This window comes from Eleginops maclovinus, chromosome 9 (genome assembly GCF_036324505.1).
Source record: "Eleginops maclovinus isolate JMC-PN-2008 ecotype Puerto Natales chromosome 9, JC_Emac_rtc_rv5, whole genome shotgun sequence".
Taxonomy (NCBI): domain Eukaryota; kingdom Metazoa; phylum Chordata; class Actinopteri; order Perciformes; family Eleginopidae; genus Eleginops; species Eleginops maclovinus.
Window position 1 is genome coordinate 23125929 of NC_086357.1, and position 16527 is coordinate 23142455.

Genomic DNA, 16527 nt, shown 5'->3' on the forward strand with positions numbered 1-16527 from the left:
CTTTAGTTTTTAAACTTATAACCTCCAAAAGTCCTTAAAATCAAACAATCTGAGAAGCTAAATTCTTCCTTTGGTTGAACTTATGTCCACATGAAGAACATTACCTATGAAAGCGGTCTCAAGTAGCCATCATTTTAAGTGGACGCAATCCAAAGAGGTTTGGAACCACTGTTATAATTGACAAAAACAAGTGTCAAGATGTCTGTGTGCTCAAGTGCACATACATCGTGAAGTCAGTGTAAGTGAGTTCCTCTCTGTACTTTTAAAAAGTGGAACTCAGCAACATTAAACTAACGACAAAACAGACATTTTAGAGAAATATTCAGTGTTGAGTTGCTGTAATGAATTTGATCTTCTCTGCACTGTATGACAAATTTATCCTGCGAAAGGCGGAGGAGGACTTTCCAAAAACAGTTTCTTCTGTAAACCAAGCTGTTCCCACCAGGCTGCATCCTACAGCTCCTTAATGCCACAAGCTAACAGTCACTTATGAGATATTATTCAAAAATTCCACAATTGAAAATGCATATTTTGACACATAAACAAATAAACAAACACTAAGGAGGGGGGAGCTCATTAAGACCCTCCATAGGCTGTAACTACAAAGAAGATGGCAGATAAACATCAATGAGATATCCATATTGAGCGGGGTAAAAGATTCGCTGCAGGAATTGAAATGAAAAACAAAAGCAAGACATAAACTCAGCGGGCCTGCTGTCTGCCTTTAAATAATTAGGCTGCATAATACTTAAGAAGTCTCTACCACCAAATGTTCCAAACATATGCTGGTGTGTTTTGAAAGCTGGAGAAATCATCCTGCATGCTGGCTACTATTTATACAGCTAGATATTTAAAGTAGGATGCAACACAATTCTGTTTTATGTTTCCCCTCCAGCTGTGGTGTTTCTCCTCTACCTCCTGCTCTGTGCTTTCAGCCTGATACCCTCTCTGACTCGGAGGTCTCTGGGCTGCAGGTATACATACGCTCTGTATAAACACGTTTTTGTCTTGGCTAATGATGAACCACAGAAGTGGATTCTTACTTGTTATGAAGTCTCGGTCAGATGTGCTGAGGGAGCCGTTTAAGAGCTAACTTTTGGGTAAAGAATGTATTTAAGATACATTGAGAGGATTGCCAAACCCAAAGAAATATCAGGCTAGAGTCATCAAGGACCTGCAATGCCTTCACGTTTCCATATGGATGCAGTTGTGCATCCTTTCTTCTTAATCTATAAATGGATTTCTTATGCTACACTGTGTTGTTAATGTAAAGGCTGAGGTGGAGTTTGCTATAAGGGCCTGTACAAAGCTTTTAAACTACCGTGTTGTTAAATATTCAAACAGTTGAATTGGATGTTTGTGTCCTCAGTTGATGTGTGTAGATTCTGTCTATTCTGTGCTTAAAATGACAGGGGGATGCAATGCTGTTGTTGTGCCACTGTGGGGCACTGACGTGTTGTGTGTTGGGGACGTAGTCTTGCGTCACATTAAAATGAGAGTGTTCGCTCAACGCACGTGTCCAGTGTGTGTGTGTGTTCAAAGTTAGCTCGGCAAATACACCGAACAGTTCACCGTCTCTGCATTAACTATGTCTCTCAGAGTGCAGCGTAGGAAGAAGCTGCCATCCTTATCTTAACAGGTTATGGGCCCAGGAGTCATTCGGGGAGAAGTTTGAAGAGTTATCACCGTCAGAAAGTCGCAGCGAACCGCGCGCTAACGGGATAGCAAGAAAAGCTAACATGGACCATCGAGGGACAAGCGGATTGCCTCCACTGATGTTGCACGGAGATGAAAATAAGTATGAACTGCGGGAAACCAAAGTGTTGGGACACTTTTACCTATTAGGGTTCAAGAACACGATTCTAAGAGAGCCAAATGGTGAAGCCTAGATAGCGGCAGAGGGCATACAAGTTTTAGACGATAAACGCCTCTAGCTAATTATGAGGGATGCGCCTGACAGTGCAAGAGAAGCCCTAAAGATATTAAGGGCATATTATGCCGGGAAGGGAAAACCCCGGATAATGAACTTGTACACCATGTTGACATTACTTCAGAAGACTATGGCGTTTCTCAATACCAAGAATGCAAAGAACGGACTTGCGAGTTGTTCTTGGAAGAATGAACTTGCAAGTTGACGAGCACACGGAGCCACACTGTTGGCGGTTTGAGACGATGCGTACTTGCTGGTATTGCGCAATACACAATTGTAGAGCTTCTCAACTCCGAAATCGTTTAAGCAGATTTTGAATTCGCCATCGATTTTCGTTGCCGAGTTTAACACAAGTTAGCATCCGATGCATCCTTGGTAAAAATGGGCGTGTCGAGAACATTTCCAGGAATACATCCGGGAACTTTATCCGTTCTTGGTGAAAGCGAACTTGGGTTTGGGACAGTACTTAGGCAGCAAGAGATGACGTTTCAGAAGAACACGAGCACATGAGTACAGACAAGAACGCATATTGAGAAGGGCCCATATCATGAGGGCGGAAACCGCCATCACGCGCTGCGGAAGTACGCAGGTGAAGACGTTAGAAGACGGTCTACTGATAGTCATGGTCTTAAAAGGACTGCCTGAGGGGTTTAGGCCATTTGCAATACATGTGGCACATAATGATGGCAATATAACGTTCGCAGAGCTCAGGACAAAACTACGGGGTTTTGAAGACAGAGAAATTTAGCCCAACGAAGCCGAGCGATCATGTGATGAAGACTCAAGCGAGACCCGGACGGTGGCGAGACCCGGACGGCGGCCCACCAAGCAAGGTGCATATGACAGGAACATTGACGATGCAGATATTGTGTGTTTTAAGTGCGGCACAAAAGGCCAAAGAGCAAGCGCATGTCGGCAGAAGACATGGTGTAGTCAATGCAAAAGTGACACACCCAAAGACCCCAGGTGCAGGCGTAAGATCTGATTTACACAGTGGGTCTGATTTTATTCAGTTTTCTATAAGATAATCCTGAGATTTAGGCCAACTTTCTTTTCTTTTAAAGAAATTTGTCTTATAAAAATAAATCCAAGCCCTTGTGAAGCAGTGGTGACCCCTACTTGGGGTTGCATCTCCCAGGTAATGACCCTTTTCCACCAAACGTGTACACCAACATACAGTCTTCAAGTGGAGAACATTCAAAGGCTTCAGAGCTCTCTGATTCACAATTCTTCTTTTGGGTGCACTGCTGTCGAGACCCCGCACAGCCACAATCCTTTGATACGCGCGAGCATGAAAGGGTTTCTGTGTGAAAGTGAAGTTGAGTGCTGGAGGTGGCGGTGGTGTTGTTTGATGCGTTAGGTCAGGCTGCACTAACGTTGTCTTAGCAGAGGGATGAGAGCTACAGCTGCTTTTAATCCGTAAGAGCATGAGTAGGACACCAGATTGTTTATGTGGTCCATTGAAAAAGATCTGGCAGCGTTCAGAGCGAGGAGGGAGAGCGCAGCTTATCATCCATCTGTCCTCTTTCCCCACAACTCAGCATGGTGGCAGCCAGGGACAGACCTGAGTCCTCTGGTACCCGTTTAATTAAAACATTTGAACCTTTTTTTGGCAAGGATGATAACAAGCCTATCCCTAAACTGTAAAACTCTGCAGAAAGGGAAAACAGCCAAACACCAGGCAATTAAAGACTTTACTCATCAGCCAATTATTCACCTGAGCCTTCTTGGATGGGTCTCGTGCTGCGCAGTGAGGCCTTTCACTACACGCAGGTCATTATTCATCCAGTGCCAGGACTGCCATGAGTGGAAAATTAGGGACTGAATAAGACGTAAGACATATGAAACCTTCAAATAAGGATAAAAGGCTGTTTTCTAGCAGGTTAGAGCACATAAATATGGTCAAATTAAACCGGAATGGAGAAAATTCCTTTAAAGGCCATATTGTGCTCGTTTTCAGGTTATTGTTTGTATTTTTTGCCTGTACTGTAGCATGTCTCCATGCTTTAATGTCCGAAAAGGTCTTTATTTTTCTCATACTGCCTGTGCTGCAGCCCCCCTGTTTTCACCCTCTGATTGGTTAGCTGGCCGGCTCTGTTGTGATTGTTGTGTTGTGAAGTAAGATTTAGAAATAATTATTTATCCTATTAGTTTGCCACCCCTGTAAAAGAGCACTGAAGCTGATATTAGCCAATCACAAACCATGTGCTGGACACGCTAGCAATATAAAATATGGAGTACACAAAGGAGTCCCATGGAGGTGTTTCAGGCATGGGTGGTGTGTGGAGGGAACTTTGTAATTTTAGCCTTTGCAGACCATTTACAAGCACAAAAACCTATATAACACACTTCAGGAAAGGGTAATCCTAAAAGCATAAAAGAGTCATGCTCATGATACATTTCTTATTACGTTTTATTAACTTCTTACTCTCTTCAATTCTTGGGGAAAAACGGACAAAAGCTTCAAAGACAAAATGTGAAGGATGAATAATAATGACACCCAGGTTTGATAAAAGACGGTTTTCTTTTCAAACAAAAGCTTTTCATTTGTGTGCTTGAAGCTCCGCCATCATTGTGCTTTATTTCAAACAACGCTTTAAACCTAAAAACAGCCAAACTCACGTCTTCGCTGTATTGTTTATTTGTCTCCACAAATTATAAACAGCTTTGAGAAAAAAACAACACCCACAACATGGTAGTTGATGCTGTTCAAACCTTGTTGCTTAATATTTAAAAACCAGTCTGATATGGGGAACATAATTACTCATCAATATAACAAATGGTGACATTTAACTTGTATCCAAATGTAATGAACAGTGGAAAAAATATCAGCCCAACCACAAAGATAAATAAAAGTTAATAGAAGAAATACAATTTCAACATATTTGCCTTTGGTTACGAAGAACAGCCGGTACACTGGGTAAAGCTCTAAACAAAGAAACACTTTGGTTTATACATTACACAAAAAAAAGCATAGTCCCTGACTCCTCAAAAACAGAAAAATAGTGTCGATCTTGGCCTCAAACTAAGCGGTGCAACACTCGTGTCTAAGGTCGACAATCACAGAATCCATTTATCCCTTTCACACCCTTAATGTTATTTGTAATATATTCTTATTTCAGCTTGAAGGTCCCTTGCTTGGTGAGTGTTGCACCTTTCTTAAGATGAATGCTTTGTCAGCTTATAAAACAGATACTCGTTAAGAAAGAAGAAAGAAGTGCAGTACATAAGAAAAAGCATTCAAAAGAAGGGATTATCTTATGTTTAAACTCAAAGTGACTTGAAGAGGACAGCTGGGTGTTATAATCTCGCACCAGTTTTTGTATCCTGATCACAAGGTTGCCAAAAGAAAAAGATTTTGCTAGTGATGTTTCCCTAAATAACCAGCGCTAAAATATTTATCAAGAGGGCCGTACAGCGTGCTTCAGACAGCTTTCAATTGTTTCAAAAGTTACCTTCACTGAGTCTGTGTAAAACCAGTAGTTCCTGGACAGAGCGTAAACCAGAGAGCACAGATGAGAAGTGGAACGGCATCGTGTTGGACAGTAAATGTGGCAAAACGCTGACAAGTGTTAGTTTCTCTCAATATCTACTTTTATGATCTTTGTAAGTTCTGTTCGAGCTGTTAGACAAATTAAATAATCACAGTGCTGCATTTCATTGTGAAATAAGACATCTGTTCCTGTGCTTATCTGTATAAGAGTGGTAAATTATAGCCTTTTCATTGCAATGTGAAGCTCTTCAGTCTTTCAAATGAGAAAAACTACTATAAAATCTGATAAAATGCTTCCAAATGAGAGTTCTCTTTCACTTTTCAATTGTCCCTGAAGATGGAGTGCAAATGAAAAGATGGCAAATTAAAGAGATACAATCAAAAAAGGTGCTTTTTTTAGTTTTAGCGTTGCTTCTCTGTTCCAGACACTTAGGGAAACAGGTGGGGAGAGACATAAACAAGATGAACAAGACTAAAACAAAACAGACTGTCAGACATTCCTCTAAGTGATGGAGCAGGGTTTTTTTCCGCTGACATCTAGATTTCTTTAACACAACCAATGCAGAGAAGAAATGATGGAACATTTAACGTCTCACCAAACTCCTCTTTTAAAGATCTCTGTTGGGATCCTAGTTTGCTTCATTACTTTGTTCAAATAAAAAGATGTTAAAGACGTCACACGCTGGTGTTATGCGCTCCCTCCTTTTGCTCTCTCATTAGTGCACAGGTGCACCTAATCTGCCCCTGGCCCCTGCCTTTGCCCAGGTTTTCCAAACTCCAGCTCATCACCAGCATAAGAGGAAGGCTGTCTCTCGCTGACTGACGCCGGCTGGCATTCTCGCTGTCGAGTCCCTTGTGGCTTTAGCGCTATCCTTGGTGCACGTTGACTGTAATGCCTGGAGGACCTGGTAGTTTTTGTTTTCGCGTTTTTGTTGCTCACCTGCCATTAGTTTAGGGGGGGGGGGGAGTTCTGGGTCCTACGGCCCATGGTGTGGCTGGCCCAGGCTCCCTCCACCCCTTTTGTTCTTTTTTGTCCAGTCCGTCCTCCAGACCCTCCTTATTTAAGATAATCTTGTGTAAATAAAAGTCCATGTTGATTGTAAACTCCACTGGTTGTTGCGAGCCACAACTGCTGTGGCCGTAACATATGGGGGCTCGTCCAAAAGCTGTCTCGGGCAGGTGTTAATTTGGTGAGTAGTGCTACTTTTGTACAGCAGCCCTTGACAGCATGTGTGTGTGTGTGTGTGTTTGAAATGTTTGGGCTGTGAGGCCGCCCAAGTTTTTCTTTCCAGAGTTAATCGCTATAGTTACTTGAGTAGTAACTGGCTTCGGTGGTGTTGTTTTTTTGGGGGGGTAACTTTAATCTAGAGGACTTTGTTGCTGACCCTACTCGCGGGAAGTTGGACAAATGTGGTAAACAGCAACTTGAACTAATTGCGGAAAGCTTTAAGGATCAGCTGTTGGATGCACTGATAGATCAGGGGGTGCTGCCGGTTCAGAATCAGAAATACTTTATTTATCCCAAACTAGGATTATTTTTTTAATGAAGTCGGCATTGCTTCTTTTTTTCCGAAGGACGAGGAGACAGAAGTCTCTCAGAAGGTGAAAGCGCTTGAGTTAGAGATGCCCAAGTTGGGTATAAAAGAGAGAGAAATTGATTGAAAGTTGAAGATCTGAGGAGATTCAGCCTGGCTGCGAAATAAACAAAACAGGAAAAGTAGAAACACACTGACCCTAATGTCTCAAAGAGGTTTACCTGAGCAAAAAAAATGCAGAAAATGTTCCGGACAGTGAAAAACAAAACAAAATTCTAAATCTCTACACATGTATGTATCCAGAACATACATGAGGCGAAACACCGTTCAATATAATGCAACCCAACGCAACACAACCAATAACTAAAAACCCCTTTTGAACAGGATCCAATGTAGGGCTTTAAATTGGACTGAACAAGGTCACTAATAACTCTGTAGTTACAAACATGTTAGCTAATCAAAAAGGTGATGTAGAAAACAAACAAGAGTCCCAAGTCCTTAGGTGTTTCCCGTCATTCACCATAACCTATTTAACTCACCTTCGAAAAATACAATTACACACAAACTCTTTGAGTAGTCCGGAGAAATCAGGGGCATTTCCCATGTGGACCACCACGTCATTGTTCTACATGATTACTAATCAGTTTGTTGTTCTGTAAATCGTTCTTCCTGTAGACCCTGTCCTTGTTATTGCAAAGTATAGGAACACATTTGCTGCCGGCTGACACACGGCAGCTGTAGAACAGTTGAAATGCGCTTTGTGACAATATCTCACACACTTCTGATGTCGATGATCACACATCTTGTCTCCATGTCGCATCAAACCATGGTCCATTAAAGGCGAACTGTGCCCTAGAAATTAAGTTTGTAAGGCACGGCCCCCCCCCGGACGCCGTGCTGAGCTGAGGGTCGTTTAGTTGACACCCGGACACGCCTTCGTCTTGGACACAGTGAAATGGAAAACATGTCGTTGATGGTGGGGGTGTTCAGGCGTGCTGAGCTGCCAGCTCCTGCCCTATGAAGCGGCGCAGGCGCTCCAGGTACTGGCTGTACAGTTCAATGTCGTTGTGTCCCGCTCCCTCCACCCACAGAGGCTCCACGGCTTTGGGGCAGCGCTCGAACAGAGCCAGGCCGTGGGAGAAGTCGATGACCTCGTCCTCTGTCCCGTGGATGATGAGTACCGGGGACGTGATTTTGGACACTTTTTCAATGCTAAAAAGAAAGAAAAAGGGGAAGATTTTAAAGAAAGCAGTTACCATATAAGTTTGCCACCCCTCTAAAAGAGCTGATTTAACAGGTGAGGTAATAACGATGCTGGAGTCATAACGCTCCGGCTCTGTGGATCAGGTCATAAAAAATTGACATGGTGGCAGGTCAGTAGAATATGTTGATATAGATTAAACAAGAGTACCTTTATGGACTGCTGAGCTTCATTTTTTGTCTGAACTGCTGCAGTATATTGTGTTATTATTTCTGTCCACTGACTGAAAAATATTGGCACTATAACTTCAGTGCAAACCATTATAATTTAACTAGTGCAAACCTATTCTTACTTTTAGCACAGTCTTGACCCATGTGTCCAGTCCAATACACAAACATGAGCCTTGGGACAAAGGCAACAAATATGTACATATAAGATATGAAAAAAATGAAGATTAGTGCTGCAAAATAGTCAGGAAACAAATCTAAATCTTGAGATGATAATTAAGTCATCCCACGAAATAAAGCTAATTATTTTACAGAGAAAACAGTAGAGAAAGATACACATGGAGGGAGGTCAGCTGCCCCGTTGAATCTGAACAACAGGCAAACACTAGAGGCTTTCTCAGCTCACTACACACACACACACACACACACACACACACAGCAGGGCGTCCGCTGGTGTCCCGTCACCTCTGCTGCTCCTCACCCACGGGAACCATCTGGGACTAGAATCTGTGTTAAGGCTGGCATTGGCTGCTATTGACCTGCGTCAGCCTCAGCCACGAAAACTAAAGCGACAACAAGAACAGACGGGATCGAGCCTCACTAACGAAAGCTTTAATCGGCACTGTAACTGTCCGGCTAAAGGACTTTGTTGAGTGGCCAACATTTAAAAATAAAAACACAGCTAGAACACAAACAGTGGACACCCACAAATCTCTTCAATGATAGTTTCACATTAACTGCAACATGATCCTGTTTTTAACCAGCACCGCACTGACAAGCACTCGCAGACGAAACCCAACACCTAAGTCACAACTGTAAACTGCCATTCACCTTAACTTAGGTTGAAAAGATGTGTGAAAAGACTTTAATCTTGGAAGTAAAAGCTTGCAAATCCTACACTGTTAAAGATAAACTGAGACTGCACTGATGCAAGGTCACTTTTAGACCAAAGAGAAAGAGATCAGTGATACCAACACTCCCAGATTACCCAGTTCTCTGAAATATAACAGTGTCTTGACGGCATACTCACAACTATGAAAATAAAACGCATATAGAGTCCACAGACCTACCAAGAAGTGACTGGTAATGTGAAATTTACAGCACAAGCTCTCAGCGCAGATGTTTGTTTTGGAAGAGAAACACTTTCAAGTGCAAGTAGCAATTACACTCTTCTATCGGAGGACCTGTAATTATGTGGAAAATGCCAACTGGCGGCAAAATTGTCTGCGTAATCTATATGTGTATCATATGACATGAACACCTTATTTAAGGATTTATGAGACAGCAAAAGAGAAAGAGGAGAACATAAAGACTCAGAGAGATTTCTTGGAAAAACGTTGCATTCTTGCACCAATGAGTTCATTTAAGACCCTGTATCAAATGCGTCAACTTTTTTTATTGGTATATAACATAATTTAGAGCACCAAACCTTTCAAATTTGAGCACGATCAACAGAGATTAGTTGGTGCAAATAGACAGAAGAAAAATCGTAGCCTTACTTGGGGAACGCGTCAAAGCAGTACGTTTTCTTCGTGTCGGGGAAGGCCACTCTCATGCCAGATGTGAGAGGGGAGTGCAGAACCACGGCAGCACACTCATACCGGGACGCCAGGTCCACAGTGGGTACTGTACCGATGCTCTGTCCGTACAGGATGATGTTCTCCGGGCAGATGCCGTACCTGGTGAATACCAAAAGATACACAGGGAACGTTTGAGTGCAGGCTAATGGAAGTCATGCATTGCACCAGCGCGCATGGGAACTGCAGTGACAGATGTATGCAGAAACACAGTTTATAAATATGTATTACTTTCCATTGAACAAAGTCTAAAATGGCGAGTGGATATATATAATTAAAAACATATATTTGCGTTATGTTGGATCCAGCAAGAGTATGGATTAATTATGAAAAATCGTATAGATATGTGTGACGGGGTTCTCTATTATCCCTCCACAAACATTGGCGTAGTTGAAAAGTTGAGCTCAGATTATTTATTTACAAAGTTTAAAAAAACATACTGGTTTGAAAACAATGTAATAAATAATAAATAAGAGTTGTCTAAAATTGCCTCCATAACCTGGAGCTGCTGCCTTCTCTGCAACAAAATCAGACTCCTCATTCAGTGCCAAGACAGTCCCTTATATACACATAGCCCCTCCCAGTAGGCTTGTCGCTCAATGACTCAACAATTACTACAGAACAGTGCATTATCTGCTTGTTGACTTCCTTATGAATCATAACACATATGCCATCTTTTCCTGGTGTTCCAGTATTGCGTGACAGTGGGATTCATAACATATATTATTTGGATGCGTTAGGATACTTATGTGATCTTGTATTTATATAATTATGTTTTTATAATGAGCACCTCTTTGAGAATGAGGGACATCAAGCTACAGTGACATTTCCTCCACAGAAAACTAACACTCAACAGAGTCTTATTAGTGGACTGATACTCCTCAGACAGACAAGAGACATTTTTAGATTTTGGATCAGATGGCGGAAAATCCTACAGTTTTCCAAAGTATTATTTTGACATATTAATCGCATTATAAGAAGCATTTTTGGACAGTAGATGGCCTGAAAACATTCAGTTTGATTTGGAATATTATTTAATTTCCTGCAAAGTCAGCTAAAGTGTATTGTGTAAAAAAATATATGAATAATATTTAAATATTTGGCTATAGTCAACAAACTCTCTGTGCGTGCTTTTTGAGAAATCTGTCTTCTCAAGTCGAGTGGCAACCGCACACACTACTGACACCAAAATCACACAATGCCATAAGAGGACTAATAAAAACCCATAAATAAATAAATATCTTTTACAAAGTGCAGAGGGACAGCTACACCCAGATGCAGTCTCACCTCAACCAGCCCTTACTCAACGCTCTGTGGTGTCGTTGCCTCCTCGGGCTACAACCGCATTAAGGCGGCTCTGCTTTCACTAATGAGACACTTTATCACATCGTCCTTGAGAGTCATCTCTGCCACCAGCCTCCCCTCCCTTCATCCATCCGTCTCACTCTTTTATTCCCACGGCATCTCCACACTGTGCTCCACTCTCTTCATCGCAGCTCTGCCCTGATCACAACCTCTGCCACCCCGACTCAGCCCTCCTTCACATCTGTTAGTTCCCTTTTTCCCCGTCTTAATTTGTAACTACTTCTTGGAGGAGTATCGCTATGAAAATGACTCTGGTCTAAACATATATGTAACATATTTTTCTCCAAATGTAATTTATGCGTCATGTCTGCGCCCCCAAGACACTATAATAAATCATCCTTTGAAGGGCACATATGGGCCAATTATAACATACCGGGTGCGCAGGGCGTGCCAGGCAGCATCAATGTCTGCGTAGAGGTTCTTCTCGGAGGGCTTCCCCGTGCTCACACCGTAGCCGGAGTAGTCGTAGGAGAAGATGTTGCAGTTGATGCGAGTGCCGAGGCCGATGTAGAAGCTGCTCATCTGGCCCAGGTCCACTGCGTTGCCGTGGGAGAAGAGCACTGTAAACCTGGAAAGATACACATATGAAAGACGTGTTAGTAGACGGGCCCACAACACCTGAAAATAACCATTTTATCAAACCATAAACATCCTTTATGTGGGAGAGAAACTCCCTCCGGAGGGAACTTTGGGATTTTAGCTTTTGTAAACCATTCACATAAAAGGGACTCTTTAAATTGTGGCCCTTTTTACAGGATCACAGATATGTGAGCCTTTTTTCAAGTGCAGTTATTTCACACACATAGATTTTACATGGAAAATTAGACAAAAAGTGTATTTTCATCCTAAATTAGGACTTTTTTTGTTTATGTTACAAAATCAAACTGTCAATTAAAACAAACCAGTTTCTCACATCTGTCCAGTCTGGTAACTTTACACTGAATCAAACGATAAGCAACCTGTTGTTAGGATAAGCAAAGTGGCGTTACTTGGACTCCGTTTCAACATGTCTTTGTGTAAAAGTGATAAATGTTTAAGGATTGGTTTACGTCTATCGTCAAACGACTCTTACTTCTAGACATTTTACAACTTGAGACGCTGGGTATCTACGATGGGTATTTTAGCCCTTGCCTTTTATTCATGATGCATGTTGTGCTCTCTTGAGAAATCGGATCCTTTTTCTACACGCTGACTCCCTCAGTGGTTTTGTTTATGAACCTGTACAGCCTGTGGCTCTGCTCGTGGCCTTTCCACTCAGAATGTGGCATAACAATGACTCTGCCATATCAAGTCTGGTTTGGATTCATTCTTGTGTAATACTAGATAGACATTAATACACAAGACTGTAACATAAACCTATCCATGTCTATTTAATGTATTTAGTAAATTAATCAGAAGTAGCACACTGCAGCAGGCGGGGCTAAAAGCTGGAGTTAAATACCTTCACAAACGACTTGGCAGATAAAATGAAACTTGTTTTGATTTGATCACTCTTCATAAAACTATTTAGCAATGTGCCAATAAATGCCGTGACACACCCTACAAGAGACATAGATAGGAAATATTTATTCCCTGACACACTGATATCACGTCACAGAGGAACTCTTTGTAAAATGATGAGCATTTGTACAAACTGTGGGTCACCTCTTCAAATTTCTGGATTTAACAGCCCAAATAATCTGAAAACAGAAAGATTTGTAAAGATTTTTTTTTTAATGTCGGCAATGGCCTTTGAAAAAGCAGGAAGAGAAAATTGTCGAGTCAGCTGAGTCAACAGACATGTAGAACAGAAGTAGATATGGATATGAGGGGAAAACACTGACAAGGAAAGAGGGTATGGAAACAATTTTAAAAGAAGTGTGAAACACTGTCATAAAAAGAAAAAGGAAGGTCACACAAGCTACCACTTTAATACTACCTTGACTAAAAGGTAGGTAAACTTTGGATGTCTTACCTGGCATTAGGAGCGCAGCGGATGTACATACACCCGACTTTGTTCCCCCTGCTGGATCGAGTGAGGAACACCTCCGTCATGTCCATCTCTCTCTGAGAGTACTGGAACTCTGATCGCTCCGTCAGATGGAGCTTACATCTCCCCTCTACGGCCCCTCCGCTTCCAGCAACTGTTGCACCGCCTCGCGCCCGCAGGCTGGGTGTATCTGTGGCCCCTGGTGCTGCAGGACCTGCCTCCGGATCTGGCAGAAAGGCATAGGTGGCCTCAGGGGGCAGGAAGGCGAGCTTAGCTGCGATGCGGCCGGGGCAGGGCGGGCAGCAGAAGAGGCAGCAGAGCTCACTGAGAGACAGGCCATTCATCCTTCACTGAGCAGCAGGAAGACAAGAGGATTACTGTGCTAATGAAAACACATCGTCCCAGTGTCAACACAATGAGACGCGTACTACTATGCAATGTGTAAACCATGGAGTCAAAGTGTGGCGACAACGATCATCAGTTAGTGTAAAGATTAAAAGTGCTTGAAAAAATTGAACGTTATGAACATAGGCTACATATTGACAACCTATTAATCAATTAAATGATTATGAGATAATACAATTTACATTCGCTGTTTACAGCTTCCCTGATGCCAGGGGTTTTTCTATTTGTAAATAAAAAAAGATCTCTATTTCATTTTTGGATAAATCTGTGCCTTGATTATTTGTGGAGAGAAAGTCCAAACATAGTTCAACAAAAAAGTTTCAGAGGTTCCTTAAACTTTGAATGGCTTTTTTGTTTGACAGAGACAATCATACTTTTAGAAAAATGTGTCTTTTATCACATCAAACGAGGAAAAGCAGCAAACGATCACATTTAAAAAGGCAGGAACCAATACAGTTTGAAAATTGACACCAAAGACGTGTCTTGACTATTTATTTGTCAATTAACTTTACGGTTTATGTTTTTAAGTCAACTAAGTAAAGCAATGTTTGAGTGCTCTCGTATACAATAATAATAATAATAATAATAATAATAATAATAATAATAATAATAATAATAATGACAACACATCACTTCCAAATATTTTTGAGCTAATAGTTTGAAGATAAGTGTGAAAATGATTATTAAATGCATCCGCACAGGCCATCATCTGAAACAGACATGGCAGACAGACAATATGACAACAACAGTACACCTACCTGTTGATCTGAAGATCTTAGTGTGAGTTAAAGTGACAAATAAAAAGGAACGCTTCCTCCTCTTCAGTGAAACTTAAATACAGTGAACTGTAAAATGCTCAGTCCACAGAAGGAACAATAAGTCTGCCAGCTGACAGGGAAGTGTTATTTACAAAGTATCTGCTGTGTTGTTTTAAGGGTGACTGAAGTCCAGATCACACCCATTGTGTCCACTTGTTGAGATGTTAACGAGTTACTCCAAATACAGTGTTTCCCAAACTTGCCGTGGATATATTAGTTGAAAGAAATACAACTTTTCTACTTGTTTTTACCAGAAAGGGACGACGGTTTGCAATACGACCTGCTGAGTGACTAAAACTAATTCTGGACGCTTTTGAAGGACTTAAAACACACACAGCTCGACTTTTTCCTGCACAAAAGAGAAATATAACTCTGGAGAATAACAGAAAGTCTTATTCTAAAGGAAAGAGAAGCTGTTTGTCTCCGTCTAACAGCTAACGCTACGTCGGTTTAAGCTAGCAACGGCTACTGAGTAAAAAAAAAAACCAACAACGCTTATTCGCGGATATTTGACCTAAAAACATGGTTAAAACACAGTTTCTGACGAGTGTTTCGGTCTCCACGAATCCATCCTGGCCGGTGCTTGTGTCTCCTGTGAATTTATGGATGGCGTCTTGTCATTTAAATTAATCCAAGAAGCTACGTGCGGTGTTTTCCTTCTTCAGCCGTTTCACCGCATCCGGTAGCGACAGCTGACAGGAAGTGACGTCAGGAGTTTCCATCGTACAATTAAGGGAAGCTCGTTATCAATGTGCTGGACAATGTTGTAAAAATGACTTATATGAACTGAATTGTTCATTTGCAACCCTTGAAGGGAAAGATAGATAAATAGAAAAGTACACATTGTGACTGACGTGCTTGTGAATAATCACAATTGGGTTATTTGATTCTGTTCCTTGGGATTTTCTTTTAAGTATGAGACATTGCTGCATCAACAACCGATTTCCCAATAAAACACATTTATCAGAACACATGTCCAAACACCAGCCTCTGATAAAACATTTTTTAAAACCAAGAGCCAATAACTCTTAAGCCATTCACTCTTTAAGAGCGCTATACATTCAAGGCATACACCTCAAAACAAGCACACTTTCGTACAAAAGTCACACTTTTTAAAAGCAAATCCACAATCCGTAAATAAATTATATGGTGACTAGAATAATTGATGAAGAACAATGATTCATTGCTGTTATTGTTTGTTTCCAAGAACAAAATTCATCACCATGAAGTTGTGGCTAGGCCACTGTAATTAATGAATAACTGTGGGAATAAATGAACCCCACACACACAGGACCGAAGAAGCTTGGCTGGCACATGAAGCACCTTTATTACCTATTACGGGGAACTGCATATGTAAGCGTTTTAATTTGTTTTTATGTAGCACACACACACACACACACACACACACACACACACACACACACACACACACACACACACACACACACACACACACACACACACACACACACACACACACACACACACACACACACACACACACACACACACACACACACACACACACACACACACACACACACACACACACACACACACACAATTTTAATTATTCTGTCTGTAAGGACTTGTTTTTTAAGGTATAACGAGTTTGGTCAGTTAAAAAACTAAATTCATGTATGTCACTTACCTCTGAAGCTAGGTATCCAGCAAAGCAAACAGTTTTAGTTCTAAGGTAAAATAGTTCCTATTACTGCCTCACCAGACAGGAAAACTGACGCAGGACCTCTCGTCTTTTACTTCAGTCACAACACATACTTTAAATGTGAGTTGCTGCACAATAACATGTGCTCCAGATCTCATCTTTCAGCTGTTGCAATACCTTTGGTGTTGAGATAGTAAAATTTAAATTGTGGTGCTCGCAGCATTTAAATATTCAACATCAATGTGTCTTTCTACTAAGAAAAGCCTCTGACAAGCCATGGTCGTCTAAAGGTGTTATGACACATCGTATATGTGTCAAAAACAAACAAACTCTATTCACAC

The 16527-nt window shown here is 41.4% G+C and overlaps 1 protein-coding gene across 1 annotated transcript; it reads right to left on the bottom strand.

Annotated features, from left to right (window-relative positions):
* Window positions 1-4325: 4325 nt before the first annotated feature.
* On the bottom strand, window positions 4326-15217 carry abhd17ab (abhydrolase domain containing 17A, depalmitoylase b). The gene is made up of 5 exons (XM_063891345.1): window positions 14461-15217; window positions 13283-13647; window positions 11702-11896; window positions 9886-10065; window positions 4326-8170 (listed from the first exon to the last, which is right to left on the bottom strand). Exons 2-5 carry the CDS (start codon window positions 13639-13641, stop codon window positions 7945-7947), a joined length of 960 nt encoding a protein of 319 aa, XP_063747415.1. The 5' UTR covers window positions 13642-13647; window positions 14461-15217; the 3' UTR covers window positions 4326-7944.
* Window positions 15218-16527: the final 1310 nt, after the last annotated feature.